Genomic DNA, 17,993 nt, shown 5'->3' on the forward strand with positions numbered 1-17,993 from the left:
AAATCATTAACTATCAGGGAAATGCAAATCAAAACTACAATGAGATATCACCTCACGCCCGTCAGAATGGGTATAATTAACAAGACAGGAAACAACATGTGTTGGAGAGGATGTGGAGAGAAGGGAACTCTCATACACTGCTGGTGGGAGTGCAAACTGGTGCAGCCACTATGGAAAACAGTATGGAGATTCCTCAAAAAATCAAAGATAGAACCACCATATGATCCAGCTATTCCACTGCTGGGTATTTATCCAAAGAACTTGAAAACACCAAAGTGTAAAGATACATGCACCCCTGTGTTCATTGCAGCGTTATTCACAATAGCCAAGACTTGCCAGCAACCTAAGTGCCCATCAAGGGACGAATGGATAAAGAAGCTGTGGTATATATACACAATGGAATACTACTCAGCCATAAGAAACGATGAAATCCAGCCATTTGTGACAACATGGATGGACATTTCGGGTATTATGCAAAGCGAAATAAGTCAGAGGGAGAAGGTCAAATACCGTATGATTTCCTTCATTAAGTAGTAGATAATAACAACAATAAATAAACACATAGAGACAGAGATTGGATTGGTGGTTACCAGAGGAGAAGGGGGGAGGGGGGAGGGCGAAAGGGATAATTCAGCACATGTGTGTGGTGATGGGTTGTAATTAGTATTTGGGTGGTGAACATGATGTAATCTATGCAGAAATAGAAGTATAATGATGTACACCTGAAATTTTTACAACGTTATAAACCAATGTTACTGCAATAAATAAAAAATTAAAAAAAAAAAAAAGAATTACCCAGGGACCCTTTAAGACAGCCCTGATGTCCACACTTCACCCCAGATCTGAAGGTGCCGGAAGATACTGGTCTTCTTAAAAGCTCCACCGGGGATTCTAACAGGCAGCCAGTTTTGAGAGCATCTGATCCAGGGTCATGCTAATAATCAGAGGCGATTGCTCAAAACTCATTCTTTAAGTGTTACATTAATCTGAAACTTGAATCTCTTTCCTACTTGGGGCAATATTTAACTTTCTGAACTGTAATGAATTTAGTGTTCTTATTTTTCTCCCTCCAATCCACTTCTAGACCATAAATATGCACCCAAATTAGTCTCAGTCCGTGAAATGACTTTTCAAATCAATAGATTTTACTTACACATAAATCTAGTTTCATTGGGCAAGACAGATTTTTCTAGACAGACTTGTTACGGCTGTAGCTGCTCTATGAAAACAATTCATTGACTGAAATTCAAGACAGTATCAAATGCATATTGAGTTGATCATTTCTATGGTATTAAAGTTAAATTCAGCATAAAACAAATGGCATTCAGCCTTACTGAAATGTGCAAAAATATGTAACAATTCCTCAAAACTAATTTTTTTAGGTAATTGTGTGTCTTTTAGATTTCTTCTGCTTAAAACACATGGCATGTACATGTGTGATAAAATTACGTACAACTAAACACATACATACACACAAGTGTGTCCGTGTAAAACCAGTGAAATCTGAATAGGCTTTATGCCTGGTACCAATGCCAACTTCCTGGTTATGATATTGTGCTGTAGTTTGGGGAGATGTTATCTTTGGAGGAAACTGTGTGAAGATCCCGGGTAATAATCTCTTTATTATTTCTTTCAATTGCATGTGAATCTAAATTCACTCTGAATAAAAAGAAAAAAGATGACCCCGTCAAAAAAGATTGGCAGACCATGAGGGCATGGATTTGCATTTAAGGTTGATAAAACCAAATGCTACCAAGTGAGAGCTGGACTACACATTGTTCTACCTCAGTCCCTAGTTCCCAACCTCCTTCAATTCCCTATATCGCAAACTTCCTCCTCCCTAGCACAGTTCCTCTAATGTGTTCCCGTTTTAAAACTTGACGGGGGAAAACAGTATGGAGATTCCTCAAAAAATTAAGACTAGATGATCCAGTTATTCCACTACTGGGTATTTATCCAAAGAACATGAAAACACAAATGCGTAAAGATATCTGCAACCCTATGTTCACTGTGGCATTGTTCACAATAGCCAAGAATTGGAAACAACCTAAGTGCCCATCAATGGATAAATGGATAAAGATGTGGTATATATATACAATGGAATACTGCTCAGCCATAAAAAAAGATGAGATCTTGCCGTTCAAGACAACATGAACGTACTTTGAGGATATTATGCTAAGTGAAATAAGTCAGATGGAGAAAGTCAAATACTGTGTGATCTCACTCGTAAGAAGAAGATTAACAACAAAAAAAAAACAAATAAACATGTAGATTCAGAAATTAGAAAAGTGGTTACCAGAGCGGAAGGGATGAGGGAGGAGGGTGAAAGGGGTGATTAGGCACATGTGTACAGTGATGGATGGTAATTAGTCTTGGGGTGGTGAACATGATGTAGTCTACACAGAAAGCAAAATATAATGATGTACATCTGAAACTTATATAATGTTTCAAACCAATGTTACCTCAATAAAATTTTAAAAAAAGACTTGATGGGCATCTGAATCAGATCTCTGAGTATTCGTCACTGTGTACAAGAGCTATGGTCTTCAGCATTTGTGTTCTCAACTTCGTCATCTCTGCTTTGCTTCCTTACCCACCTACCTCTTTCGCTGCCCTATTCGCCATGCTTTACAAATGTCACTTAGTGCCCCTTCTTGCTTTTCTCACTTGCCATTTACCTCTCAATTCTAAATTTTTTCATTCTGAGTCTTCAATTTTCCAAGTTCCTCTTACTGTGTTATCTACGGATCAGAACTTTTCCTTATGAAGATCTTACGTAAACCGTTCACTTCCTCACCGTATTCTAAAATACATTCCATCGCTCCCAGGGATGGGATGTCAGAAAGTGTTGGTGCAAATAGAGCACTGCACTTTCCTATTAGTTGCACTAAATTGTTTTACAGATTACAACCCCAGTTATCTGACATTTTTACACACACGCACACACGCACGCGCTTTGGAATTTTCAAAGCACTTCCGCATAACTAAACCTAATTTTCACAGTAACCATGAAGTGGTGAAATTCTTACTTCTAGGTGGAAAACCAAGGCAGAGAAAGGGCAGGCACTCTCCACGTGTCATAGCACAAGAGTCGCCCAATTCTCATTCATTTAAAAATTTTCTCAGTCACTCATAGCTGCCTCTCCTTAAAAGGCGTGTTCCATAAACGGCTGGTATACCTAAAAGTGTTTTCCAGTTTATAACAAAGTCATATTCTCAAGACACATCTGGGTGAAAACACCTCCCCAAAGGAAACAACACTAAAAATCTTCATTGGGTTTTGGATCCCTGCCATGGCATTCCCCCCACCCTAAAACCTGGGGACTCTTTAGTGTAGCTCAAGGAGTAAAAGAATGTGGTAGAAGCCGAGAGTTTTTCTTGTAAGTTTTCAGCCTGATCTCCGAGTCAGAAGCCCACAGTCCCTCTGCTCTTTGAAGGAGTGGATACAAGAGCAGAGGATGGAAGACCAGCTGGAGGTGCAGTGGCCATGCAGCTGATGGGGAGCATCCAAGGGGGGAATGGGGGGTGAAGCCTCAGTGGTGACAGTGGCTCAGGCAGCTGGTGTGGGGGCTCAGGCAGGTAGGGCGTCTGCAGCAGCCATCTTTAGGCCTGGCGTCATCTGTGATATGATACACTATACTCAAGAGGAGCAGAGAATAAAACCTTCCTTCTCAGACACTTCCTACTCAAGATCAAGGCCAGTAAAATTCTTTCTATGGCACCATTTTTGCTTACTTCTCATTTGAAAATCAGAGGGATAATTTACACTGCAGATAAAGACAGGAATCTCCTGCCACTGGTGAGAGCCATTAAGTTGCATTTACATTGAAATTGAATATGATATACACCTGTGTTTGTATTTGGCCATTAGGTGGTATTGCTAATATTTTTTTTCTATTGAGGTAAGATTCACATAAGATAAAATGAATCATTTTGAAGTATACAATTCAGTGGCATTTAGTACAGTCACAGTGTTGTGAAACCACCATCTCTTATCTAGTTCCAAACATCTTCATCCCCCAAAAGGAAACTCCAGAACCATGACGCAGTCACTCCCAATTCTCCCCTACCCCCAGCCCCTGGCAACCACCAATCTGCTTTCTGTCTCTGTGGAGTTACCTCTTCTGGACATTTAATAAAAATGCAATCATACAATATGTGACCTTTGTGTCTGGATTCTTAGGTGATATTGTTAATATTGTTCTTAATCTATCACTATTGTTTGAAAATTACTTAGCGCCGAACAGAACACTACCTCTAGATGTAATGGCCTCTGATTATAAAGGAACACAAAGCAATAAACTTTTAAGTGATTTTTGGCGGGGAAATTTCATCATCTTTAGAGAGATTACAAAACAGGAAAGGAAAGATAAGTGGCCCCAGAAGATGCTCAGTAAACCCAACCTCAAACCTAAGAGGCATTTTTATTTCTGCCTTTGGCTCACACCACATACAAGTCTCATCAACTCAGCTTCCAAAATTATCCTCAATCTGTCTGTTTGTTTCTTTCCACATCTGCCATGACCACTGCATTTTAATCCACTACCTGGTCTTTACCTGGACAAAGGCCACGGTCTCCTGCTTGATCTTCTGCCCCCACATTTGTCTTTCACAATCCCTTCTACCTACAGCAGCCAGTGTTCTTTAAAAATCGTCACTAGATTTCGAAATTTTTATCCCGGCCCTCTCTGACGACATCTCACTGCCTTTGAGCTCCCTCATCTCTCGGTGCAGACGCCCCCCCCCCCCACCCCCCATCCATCACACATTGGCTTTTTCCATCGCTCAGGTCTTAGCTGAACTGTCAAGCCCACCAGGGAGTCTTGGCTGACTACCTCACACTTTAGGAGCCTCATGGCCATTCCCTAATGCAATGCTGTTTACTCTTCACCACAGCACTTACCACCACCTGGTTTCTCACAGTTATTATTATTTCTTATTTATCATCCATCTCTTCCCACTAGAATGAAGAACTTATGAAAACAGGGAGCTTGTCTTTCTTAGTCAATATCCACCTCTAGAACGGGACCAGGCACACATGAAACTATGGAAATGTTTGTTGACTAAATGTATAAATAAATAATAGGTGGTTTTATGGAGAAGAAGATGACCCAGGTTCTCCTGGATAACACCACTTGATTTCCCATGCTTTATGGAACAGCATTCTTCTCATGCATCAGTAGATATGCTACGGGTCCACTGCATGTCTAAGCGGGAAATGTACTAACTTCTCAAAACTCTTCTCGGATATTGGAGACTTGAAGCCTTCAACACAGTGTATGCTGTTGAAAAACAGAGATACGAATGAATGTTTATTAGCACTACATATACCTAGCATTTTATGGATACATCCTGGAGGGGGCAATTTAAAATTATAGACTATTGATCAAAAAGGCCACCCAAGGGGCCAGCCTGGTGGTGTAGTGGTTAAGTTCACATGCTCCACTTCGGTGGCCCAGGGTTTGCAGGTTCGGATCCCAGGCGCAGACCTACACACCACTCATCAAGCCATGCTGTGGCAGCATCCCACATACAAAACAGAGAAAGATGGGCGCAGATATTAGCTTAGGGCCAATCTTCCTCAAGCAAAAAGAGGAAGATTTGCAACAGATGTTAGCTCAGGGAAAATCTCCCTCATCAAAAAAAATGCTGCCCAAACCATCAGGAACAACAGTTGTAAATATGATGACAGAACTCTGAAGTGTTGATTGTCAAACTCAAATACTTTCATTAGGGTGAAGTGCTCTTCTTACATTTACCAGACCTTGAATTCCATTCATACTGACACAAAGTTAGGGTTTTGAATCTCTGTGGCAGCATAGGAAACTGCAAATTTTTCTTCTTAACGAAAAAAAAACCTTTTTTTTTTTTTTAAGGAAATAAATGAGCCTAGTCCATTAGGCAGGTTTAAGGATACTTTATTACTGAATCAGTATGTACAAACTCTAACATGAAAATAACGAGTCACAGGATATCAGACTATTTACAATACTTTTTTGTTTTTTACAAAATGCTTTTTTTTACAAGATTATTTTTCTCTAAATAACATGACACACACACACAAAAATCATTTTTTTATTACATACATAAATAAATATTGACTTTAAGTGACCACTATAAGGGACATGATTTCTAGAGACCATCTGGATGAGAAGGTAGAGCTTCTGTTATCCACGCACTACAATATCATTACGTAAAGGAAAAATAACAACTTTACATAGAGACCTCTGTTAATCACTCCGTAAATTGTAAAACTTGCTAAAATACTCAACAGAGGTAAGAAACTGAGTCTGGCCATGCAAAACCATAGGTAAGAGTCACCATCTTTATGCATTTATTTATATTTTAGATGGATTTCAAAGTACATGCACAGATATTTAGCTTTTGTGTTCTGGTTAAATGTGAAAGTTTCTGTAATGAGATTTAGAGATATTTGCAATTACGGGAATCAGTCAAGTTGAGGAAATCCGTGGTACCTTTAAGGGCATTAAATAAACATGTCATTATCACAAATGACGTTGGCTGACATGTAGGACAAAATTAATACCTGTACTTGCATGATACAGACACAAGTCAGAATTCAGTCTTTTAAACAAGTTTTTCAGTGGACATAAAAGACACAATTTAGGGCTTTGAAGTCAAATGTAATAACTTCCCAGCTATTCCTCAGTCCCGGGGCTTACTCTTGTAATTGACCTGGTTCCTTATACAGGCTAAATTCTCATCTATTCAGTAAAGATCCCTCTACGATGCAGTGATTCTGAGCAGGGGGTGACTTCATCCCCCAGGGGGTAGGTGGCAATGTCTGGAGAATTTCTGGTTGTCACACCTTGGGGGACGTACTCCTGGCATCTAGTGGGTGGAGACCAGGGATGCTGCTCACCACCCCACAGTGCACAGGACAGCCCCCACCATAAAGAATGGTCCAGCCCCAAAGTCAACAGTGCCCAGCTGGAGAAACCCTGGTCCATAGACTTGGTTACAGGTTTGTTTAGGTTTCTAGGATATAGATGTATTTTTAAACTTTGAATTTTGTTTAACAAACATTCCAAATAATTACCTGTCATAAACTTTATGCTCTCTAATATGTCATATTCAAACAATGATTGACTTGAAAGAACACTTGTTCATTTATAAAATCACTCCATAGAGTTCCACATAGAAAAAGCATGTAGCACAGATAAATTCACCATCAGAGAGCAAATGTTGTAAATGAAGAGCATGCGTATAACTGCAATGCATATCGAGATTGCCATCTAGATTTGATGACTTCATAGTTTTGATGAGCTCAAGTTTTTAAAGAGTAAATACTATCACTGAATATATTTTTTCTCACATGAGAGAAATGTATCTAATTTCAATGAAACATATTAGAGAATTAGCCACTAAAACTATGTTTTTCTATAAAAACATAGATTTTATCTCTTTATAAGGGCACCCAAATTTTTAAAAATCAAAAAGTTGTAATTATATTTTTGTTCACTTGAATATTATTGGATATTATTTGAATTCATAAAAGAAAAACTCATGTTTCTTTTATTGCCTAATTAATAGCATTTTTCTTCCAATAATACTAATAAAATTTAAATTATTATAGCAAAATTAGAGGCTCTTCAGAGTTGCTTTAGATTTTTTAAGGAAGGTGTAAGCTTCAGAACCTTCATGGAACTAAAAATATATTTGCTCAATGTCTATTACCCAGACAAAAGAAACAAAATTAAATTTTATAAAATTAAACATATAATAATAATATTTTGTTTCTGTGTATACATTCCTGCATTTTAAACTATACAATGGTATAAAAATTTGCTGGCGCAAATACTAGGATTTCTTCATGACAAATTAAGGTAAAAGATAAACTTGCAGCCAATAATTAGAAGTCTTAATTTTTTAAATTTTAAGAATTTGAAATTCAGATGCTGGTAATGGCACTGAAATCAATCACAGTTTCAGAGAAGAGCTCTATGGTGTCTGCTCAAGGGCGGGGGTGTTTTTAATGAAGGCTGTTTCCTGTTCTCTCCATTCAAAATATATCCTTCTTGGAACCCAGTGACTTCAGAACACAGTGCAATAAGTCCATCTGAGACCACATCAGGCGCCGCAGAAAACCATCCGGAACCAGCACGAACTTCCATTCTGAGATTTCCAATTTATGTCACTTGTACAAAGCTGCAAAACACTGCCTGTGTTATCCACTTTTTAAATATTTTAACACACAGGAGACAGTTTTCAAAATCTATTCAGGTATCCACGCTTTTAGGCTGGATTTCCTAAAGAAATGCATCGCTATAATAATAAAAACAGTTTCTCTCCCTTTTCTATTGCATCTGCTTTTAGAAACTGTCATGAAACCCCATGAATGAAGGAGTCCTGGGTTGTCCACTATTTCCAGGAGGGGTCAGGGCACCTGCAGGCTTTCAGAAAACACAACAAAATCACAAGTCCCATCATCAAACCCAAGAATAACGGTGCTGAAAATTTCCCCTTTTTACTCATGTAGAGAAGGAGATGACGAAGCCTTTTAAAAAAAATGTTTGATTTTGATAAATTGCTCTTTCCTCATAGAATCACCATTGATGGGGAAAATATATTATCCTATGACCCTCAGAAGAACTGTATCTTTATCCACCATTGGTGAGCTGTGAAAGCAACTTCTTCAGCTATTCATGCTCAAGGTAATGCACGTATATGTATGTGTGTGTATATATATATATACACACACACACTTACAAGTAAACAGACACACACATATATGCATATTTTGAACATACATATGGGCATTCCTCAAGAAAAAACGATATTAAACCAAACATTCTGTGTTCAAGTTGCCCCATAGACGCTGCAACACCATATATTGATAACTTGTTTTGACTTGAGTTCATGCTATAAGGGTGGAGTTTGGAGCCTGGGAAATTTTCCAAACAACAGGATATAATAACTTGGAAAGAGTAAAGTTTCTTCAAAAGCAAACTGCTGTCCTTCTCTATCAATCAAAGCCCCTTTTTTACATTACTCAGAATATTCTAGCACACAAATAGCTTACTTTGATAAGGAAAAGGCAAATCTCAGGGAAGATTTGGAAATATTCAATAGTTGAGATTCTGTCATTTTAGGCAAGAAGCTTTGTAAATTTTTAGATTCATGATGATAGTGAAACACAGCATATCGGCAGCTGTTTTCCACATTAAGGGAAATATGAATAAGATAATATATCTGGAAAATCTCTCATATTATAGTTTGAAATATTAAAAAGGATTCCTGGGAAAGAATTTAAATTTCTCCAAGGCAAAATCTGGATAGCAGCTCAATTCACTGACTCCTTCTGGCTGTGGACGCCTTTCACAAATTGTAATATACAGATTGGACTCTCGCTTGTCTTTGTATAAAATGAAGCTTAGGTGTTTAAAGTGGGAGCATTTTTAGATTTAATGACTATATTTCAGGTTACAAATTTTCAGTTAAAAATCACGTGATAAAAATCATCTTTTGAAAGATCTGAATAAATAGGGCCTATAAACTGTATAATCTTAGTTGATTTTGCAAATCAAATCAATCATTTAATAAAAAATAGGTTTTATCCATTAACTTTATGCTTCATGCGTGTATAAACTGTGTATTTGTTACACTAATTTGCTTTGAGAATTTGCTGCTCCAAAATCAGGGAACTCTCAGTTCAGCAATAATTCAATAGAGATTAGCAAAACCAGATGTGGAGACGGAATTTGCAGTTAAACAGGCCTATTGTTCATTGTCTCGTAGGAAGCTGGTGCCCATCTTCACTAGCTCACTATTAGTCACTCGTTTCCAGATACGTCAGAGGTTGACAGAAGTACTCAGTGCGCTAAAGTCGCAGGGGAGAGGAGAGTCCCACGGGGAGACCTACTGCTTCTGCAAGTGCCCCCGTCCTGTCCTTGAAGGCAGACAAGCTGACACATGCCATTCGTTGCATTTCTGAACATCTTTTTGAGCAGTTTAGTATCTTTCTGGAGAAGGCTTGTAATGATGTGGATGGCGATGTTTGAGATGGGGTCCTAAGAAGTGACATAGATATCAGTCATTTCACTTTATACATCCCCGATAAACAGCAGGATTGCATTTATTTGTAGAGCGGGCATTAGAGCCAGGCAAAGGTTCCCTCCCATATCCACGTCTTTCCTATTCTGAGTCTGAAGGTGCAGACATTCATTCTCTCTCTTCTCTCTCTCTACCTTCCCAGCTTTTCCCTTCTTCCCTCCTCTGCTCCCCCCTTAAAACTATAAAAACACAAGAGAAAGAAGACAAACTCCTTTCCTTAAGCTTACAATTATTTAAGAAAGCCATAATCCCATTTATTTCCTCAAAAAACTTTAAAAATTAATAGACACTTTTATGGAATAGAATTTGAATAGAGGAATATCAGGAAAGCGCTCAGCCAACCCTTACAAACACAAGGGGCCAGAAGGCTCCCCCATTGTGATAGTGTTCGCTTTTCTTTACATTCTAAGCATAAAAAGTGAGTGGGGCAAATTTGAGCCATCATCTTAAAAAACCGGAGGTAAAACTAGGATTGCTTTTCAATTTTCCTATCAACACACAAACCTTTAGACTGCTTTTGAAGTTTCAGCTGGAAAAAAAATAAAGTGTGTAATTTAAAATTCAGCAAGAGGTTCATTGTGTTGAAACTGTAGGTGACAATTTGTTTAAAATTTTACTTGACTTAGCAATAAATCAAGTAGATTGACTGGGGTCATATTATAAAGAAAATTCATGTAATATATTAGAGTAAAATATACAGAATAGGAAGATAAGCTCCTTAGCAAAATATTATTGCCTATATTGTCATCTTTGAAAATCTTAATTTTTAAGAAAAATTTCAGATTGATATGAGATTATAGATTTTTTTTTCCCCATATGTATTTACAGTTTAAAAGACAAGGAAAAAACATGCATTACATAGAAAATAAATGGAAGAAAAGAAAGGAAGGAGGGAGGGAGGGATGGATGGACGGAGGGAGGGATGGATGGAGGGAGAGACGGATGGACGGATGGATGGAGGGAAGGATGGTGGGAGAGAGGGATGGATGGATGGACGGAGGGAAGGATGGAGGGAGGGATGGAGAGGTGGAGGGAGGAAGGGAGGAATTCAGCATCAACCATACAATTTATGCTAACAGTAGCTAGAATAAAATCCAATAAGTAGATATAAATGGGGAGGAAGAATTTCAGGTAAAGAGAATTCCCTATTTCATAGGAATTGATAATAATTTATTTATTTTAGTTCTTCACTAAGACTTTTCCCTCTGTCCACGAGACATGGCAGGGGTCCTCCTGCCCTGGCACTCACTGTGCGCTGAAGACGGCGGGAGGTCGGGGGTCCGGAAGGATTTGATTGTGGTGGGCCCTTCCCCTCCTGTGGTCAGCACTTGTACTTCCAGGCGATAAAGGGTGGATGGCCTCAGATTGGGCACTGTTAGGACATAATGATCCTGAGGAAGTTACATAACAGGAGATGCTGGTCAATAACCTTTCAAAAACAACACACACAGTGAACACATCTTCTATGACCATTTCTTCCCCACATGAAAATATTGTATAAATGCATGTTTGGTTCATTTTAACACCGCAGTGTAATGTGCAGAATGTTGCTCCTAATTTTCTAGAGTTCTCTGCTGTGTAGTCTCTCGGCACCTACCTCAATGCCTGGCAGCCCGAGACCCTTGGCAGTGTTAGAATCTGCCGAGGTGCCAGTTCTCAGGGCTCACCCTTGGGATTTCATTTTTTATTCCTTAACATAAGACTTTCCCATGGCTTAAGGTTTTCATCTGCACATCTTGTGATGTGAATTCTTGATAATCCAAATTTCAGTAAATGAGCCAACTGTTTTCCTTAAAACACAATGTCTGTCAATGCCCGTAACTGAAAATGTTTATTTTTATGCCAACACATTCTTCTCAAAATTCAATAACACTTAATACATTCATAGAATAACTACTTTCTAATTCCATGGAATTTTCCCTTCTGGGATTCAAGGTTTTTGTTTTTTTTTTTTTCTTTTTGGAACAGGAGTTGGATATTCTAAGGGCATTTTTAGAGAGGGTAAAAGCCCACACATGGGTTTTTTTTCAAACCCTGGAAGACAGGCCAACTCATTATGGGCTCTAGCCAAATTTGAAGGGGAAAAAGGAAGAGAAAAAACAAGTTTCTTTTAGCTATTTTTTGTTCCAATTTAACACTTCAAACAGGGCATGTCCACATGGACCAGAGGGACACGGGGTTAACAAGGACAGAAGAAAACTGTTAAATCACTTGCATATAAGACAGGATAAGGTCTGTTGAAGAGCTGACTCCAGTAACCAAGATTAATCTAGGTGATGGTTTATTCCATTCACAATAACACTTGTGATGTGTCGTTGATACTTGCAAAATAACACATTCAGAAGAAAATATAGAAGTAAGACTAAATAGTACAGCATGCAGCATGACAGAAATCTCCTACTCTGACGGTAATTACACATGAGCGATGGATATGAGCAACACGGACATGGTGACCAAGCTGGCACCTACTGAAGGCAGTATCTGGGACTGTGAAATGATGCTGTTGGGTAAGCTGTTCTGTCTGCTCTCCGTCGTGACCTCAGCCCACGTCACTTGAAAGCCAGTCATGGGCTGATAGAGGTTGGCCTTGGCCATCTTCCAAGAAAAGTGGCCCGTGATGTTCACACCCTGGACAATGAATGAAGCAGAAAGGTTCTCGGGCTTGGCCAGCACTTTGGAAAGAACGTGACCTGGAGCGATGGGAAGATGAAAACCGGGTTAGGTGACCGGAGAAAGAGCGAACGTGGGACCTGTTTCATGTCTCTCTGGGGAATTTTAGGCCGCCATCCTATGGGGAGGGTAGAAGCAATTTGACGTCAGACTTTAAGCACAGGCTCAGAGAATCACCTCTTAGATATCTGGGGATAGTACCTGAGCGAGAGTCTCATCATTGCGACTTTGTGTTAAGTGCTTTTAAGACTTTGGGCATTATTTTTAGAGCCCTGCTTTGGGGATGGAAGGAGGAGACAGAATTTTGCAGTCTGGCAAGACTTGGACATTTCTTCAAGAACAGATGAGAAGGGTGGACACTGGAGTTATTAGAAGAGTTTTTAGAAGTTACTAAAAGGAGCTTAGGGGACTGCATTTAAGAAGCCCAGGGATAGTTGTCCTTGCTGCAGGAAAGGGGCTTTAGCAGGAGAAGGGAGTCGAAAGTAAAGACATGGAATTGAGAAATTGTGTAAAGATAACTCACATGGCAATGGGGTGGGGTAAAAATAAATAATTTACATAAAGTATGCCAAAGCACAAGCAGTATATATATAAACCTTTGGCTTCATTTCTAAAGGGATATTATTGCCAGCAAAGGACGTCTTCCAATGCTGTTAGAATTTTAAAATAATGCAGACATTCATACATATATTCCCTCCAAAACTGGGCCACCATTTTACAATTCAGAAAAAGGGGTGCTTTTAGGTTTTAGGGTGTTGTGAAATGCAGTTTGGAAAAGTTTTCATTAAATTAAATGTTAAATTAAATGTTTCCAAAGGGTTGCCAATATCACAGACACACACTTGCAAGTTCAGGTCAGACCATACCTGCTTCGCTAGGGCAGCTCACATGTTTGTGGCTTTTCCCCTTGAGAGCAGAGCAGGGCGGAGTCGTAAAGAAAACAGTTTCCGCCTTCAAGAGGCCCTTCGGCCGTGTTGGTTGGACAGTCACCTTATATTTGCAGGAAAATGACAGATCTTGAAGAATTATATAATTTTCCTAGAGCAAGAGAAAGAGAATATGCAAGCAATAAATCTCATTAGGGATAAAAAATTGGCAGGAGATGAAACCATATTCCGAAAGGATATTTGCCTCTATGTACATGGAGTGTGTGCAATATGGCTTTTATGAAAAGTACAAAGGAGACACTGTCCCTGTTTTCATTAATTACAATGGTGGGGCACTCCCACGGCGTGGGAGACATCCTCTGGAATTAAACGGGATCCTGGTGACTCCGCATCAAAGCAGCCAACTCGAACCTTCACCACCTAATTTTTTTAAATATAGAAAAGCTAACTCAGGCTTCTCTGAGACACAGGCTTAGTTTATACATAAGTTTGTCTTTTACAAAATGAAGATATTCTTTAGCAGTGTATTTCTTTTTCCCATTGTGAAGTGCTGTTATTGCTTCCTGCCATAACATCGTTATTAAATATAAATAGGAAAAACAGGCTAAATGGCTGAGGAATGAGAGGCTTAGAATATAGTTTTACACTAACATGGAAAGAGGACATTTATGGTTATAACAGGTTTGTCACCATGTTTCTTTTATATTTTGTTCATGATGCTTATCCATTCAAGTTTATAGTTATCAGAGCTGCATGTACAGGTATGAAAGATGCATACATGTACGTCTTTCTCTAATACCCTTTGGGTGAAGGGCAGGAGTCCCTGCCAGGCAGCAACGTGGATTAGTGGAGAATGTGAGACAAGATTTAAAATCAAGACAGAGGCTCAAGTCCTCCTCCGAGTCACCTGAGTCAGGAGTAGAAGTGGTTGGTGGAGCAGGAAATGTGCAAACCCGCAAAGGGGAACAAGTGGCAGAGCTCCCAGCCCCTCATGCAGAGGGAAGGAGATGAGGAAGACTCAGCTGAGCACAGCTAACACCAAGGAGCACACGGGAAGCAACCCCAGCCTGCTGTGTCTCTTTGGGAGTCCGAGTCGCTTTCCTTTAGGAAACTATCTGCACTTTCTATGGGACTATATTGGAATCTAGAGTTAGCCACCAAGGACACTGCTTCACAGATATCTCAAGAATGCTTTTCTATGGCGTAGAGGGCAGACATCTGTAGCAACAGGTGAATTAGTGGATGCGCCATCATAGCATGAAAATAAATTAAGTGCGTCTAAAAATTGTTTAAAAATGGAAACAGGGGCCGGCCTAGTGGTGTAGTGGTTAAGTTTGGTGCACTGAGCTTCAGCGGCCCGGGTTGGTGGGTTTGGATCCTGGGCGCAGACCTACACCACTTGTGAAGCCATGCATGTGGCAGTGACTCACATACAAAATAGAGGAAGATGGGCACAGATGTTAGCTCAGGGCCACTATTCCTCAAGCAAAAAGAAGAAGATTGGAAACAGGTGTTAGTTCAGGGCCAATCTTCCTCATCAATGAAAAAAAAAGGAAACAGAGAAGTTCTAAGCTTAGAGGAGTGCTTTTCAGGATTTTGATTCTCATTTCTAGCAGACGTACTACATATGCTTAGTAAAGAGTTATCATCTTCAGAGTTTCTGAAGACAATAAGCCTAGGATCAGTCAGCCCCCTTAAAATAAGCCAGATTCCATGATTCCAAGGCACATATAAGTAATACAAGTAACAGGCTCGCCCCTTGCCCATAAAAAATTTAATAAATTCTGCTTCTGTTCATTTCTTTCTCTGCTTTTCAAGTAGGTTTCCCTTTTTAAAAATCTTTCATTTTTTTTTTTTTTTACTAAAGACTACAAACTTTGGAAAGAGCTTAAGGATAAATAAAATGACCAACTTTGGTGAACATGAGTTGGGACGAGTCAAATCCAGTACCAAGTTGTGTATTTCTGCAAATCCAGTGACTTGTTTTATCTGACGATCTTAAAGTTACGTGATCAGATACAATCCTAAAAATATTCTAGTTGTTGCGTTACAAAATGTTCAAAAGAAAAATGCTCTAGTTAAATACCATATATCAATATTTTGTCCATTTGGGGCTATGTCTTCAGATTTTTTTAATACTGTCCTGATATATTACATATAAATTGCTGTCATCAACACTGAGTGTAATTTGATGTCCTCTAAAACATTTTATGTTGGCTTGTTGATTCTACTCTGTAATTCATGCATGAACCCCAAAACATTTGGAATAACGTTTTGAGTAATGTAGTCAGACTTACTATCTCCAAAGAATTTAATGATCTCTTAAAACATCAGTGCGTGGTGTACAGAATAGATAGTATCTTCCGGTAACTGGGCGAGTTGATGGTAGTTAGCCAACGCAAAGAGAGATGCTAAATGATAGTCAGGGTCATAATTCATTGGGAAAATGGTACCTTTAGATCGTGGTGCCAAGTCAAAATTCAGAAAATAATTCAAAACTTTTTTCCAATGAAGATGAAACACACAGAGACTCAGAAGCTTTTCCCCTCTGATCGGGCAGTTCCTTAAGAACTGTGTCCTTAATCTCTACATTTTAGGACCTGCCATGTGTTGATAATAGAATAAGCTGTCAATGTAACGTTGTGAATGGATGACAGAGTGAGGGAACATGATGACCGTTATGTGTTCAGCTTTCAGCTAGTCAATTATTCAATAGCTGATTTGTGAGAATGAGTTATCACTGGACATACAGTGTGCACATCTTTGTGTCTAATTTTATACACAGATCAAATGAGTCTAAAAACTATTCAGAATGGAGCAGTCTGCCCTCTCTCTGCTTACCCGGGTCATGCCAGACGACGTCTCCAGTCCAGTAGTTTGGTTGTGGGCACAGACTTCTGGAAACCACTGTACATGATATTGATTCACACTGGGATCTAGAATGTCAAAAGGCACAAACAAAAACAACAGTCTGGAAGTCACATTCCACATAGTTCGATGTTCTTAAAATGTGGGAGAATAGAAAGGAAGAACATGAAATCCTGCAGGTGATCCAAAAGTGCCTATGTGAACCAAAGGAGGCATACAGGTCTTGCAGAATTCTGATTGTTGTTTCACTATTAAGAGTAAAATCAGGGAAAGAAGTAATTCGCTGCCAAAATAAAACTATGTTGAATATGAGAACTACATTGAAAAAATAATTAGTAAAGTCCCAGAAAAATGACTCCAAGGATGTCTGGAGAGTAACCTAGCCCTGGTGTCTATGATAAGTCAATCTCTATAAGATAGGGCGACACTTAGCAGATCTCTTAATTCCTATGTTATAAGAGAGAATCATCCCAAATCTCTGAATCCTACATTTTTCTGATAAAGCTAATGGAGAGGCTATGGAACCCACGAAAGAAGAGAAGCATTTTCCTCAAACCTGAAGAATCGGCCATTCACTTGTATTCCCTCTCGAGTATTGCTGTAACGACGTTCCCTCATCAGAAGACACAGGACACACCGCTTTCCCTCCAACCGTACACGGTGCGTCCTGGCGTTTCAGCGTATTTGGTCCCTACTGAGCTATGACTAGGTGCTCTGAGAGAGAGGCGAGAACACCGACTCTTTAAAACATTTGCATTCCTGGGTGGAGCAGCATATTTTCTGAACATTTCTTTGGGCAATCAGGTCGAAAAAAGACAAAACGACAGAAGCACCTCACTGAGTGTGGGAACGGCGGTCTGGACAGTCTCAGGTTTACTAATCACCCAGTGTGTCCGAGGGGTGTGAAAACGCACATTTGTGCCAGCGATTAATGTCATGTCCCAAAGCGATCATGACAAGAGTTTGATGGAGATTTTCTGAGGGGAAAATTCTTTGATGAAATTGGGTGGATCTAGTGGGCATTTGTCATGAGCACTTTGGAACAAGAAAAGAACTTCAAATCAGAGAAAAGAAACAGATATCAAGCTGGCACTAACGGCATATAGTTCAAGAGGAACCCCTTACTGGAGGTTTTCACTTCGACAAGGCAGACAACAAGGGCTTTTTGTTTTTCTTTTTGGAAAAGAATTATATGTTATATATAAGTTTGAAGTCAATGAATGAGTGAATTCCTATCCTTTCATTCAACACGTGAAGCTGTTCTAGGCACAGAACAGAAACAGCTGCTCTCCTGGATCTTAAATACCAACGGGGCTGGACAGATAATAAACAAAGTACATATGTAAGATCTATGTCAGGTTAGAAGGTAATAAGGCTACAACTAAATACGGAAGGTAAGAGAGGGGAGGTATATTGACAAAGGGTTACAACGTTAAATAAGGTGGCTGGCATAGCTCGTGAAGAAGCTGACTTTGAGTAAAGACTGGGGCAGGT

At 39.3% G+C, this 17,993-nt stretch overlaps 1 protein-coding gene across 4 annotated transcripts in view; it reads right to left on the minus strand.

Annotated features, from left to right (window-relative positions):
* Positions 1-5,902: 5,902 nt before the first annotated feature.
* ANOS1 (anosmin 1) overlaps positions 5,903-17,993 on the minus strand; it is a 187,822-nt gene continuing 175,731 nt past the window's right edge. For 3 of the 4 annotated variants that reach the window (XM_058535400.1, XM_058535398.1, XM_058535397.1), the window contains 5 exons: positions 16,473-16,567; positions 13,611-13,782; positions 12,544-12,764; positions 11,324-11,465; positions 9,914-10,031 (listed from right to left, as the gene is read on the minus strand). In XM_058535400.1, coding sequence (XP_058391383.1) covers positions 9,973-10,031; positions 11,324-11,465; positions 12,544-12,764; positions 13,611-13,782; positions 16,473-16,567 — 689 coding nt within the window. In that variant the 3' untranslated portion in view covers positions 9,914-9,972. Of the gene's footprint in view, positions 10,032-11,323; positions 11,466-12,543; positions 12,765-13,610; positions 13,783-16,472; positions 16,568-17,993 lie in introns of all 4 variants that reach the window. The other variant, XM_058535399.1, reaches the window with a different exon arrangement.

Source organism: Diceros bicornis, chromosome X, assembly GCF_020826845.1.
Source record: "Diceros bicornis minor isolate mBicDic1 chromosome X, mDicBic1.mat.cur, whole genome shotgun sequence".
In the NCBI taxonomy this organism is placed as follows: Eukaryota; Metazoa; Chordata; class Mammalia; order Perissodactyla; family Rhinocerotidae; genus Diceros; species Diceros bicornis.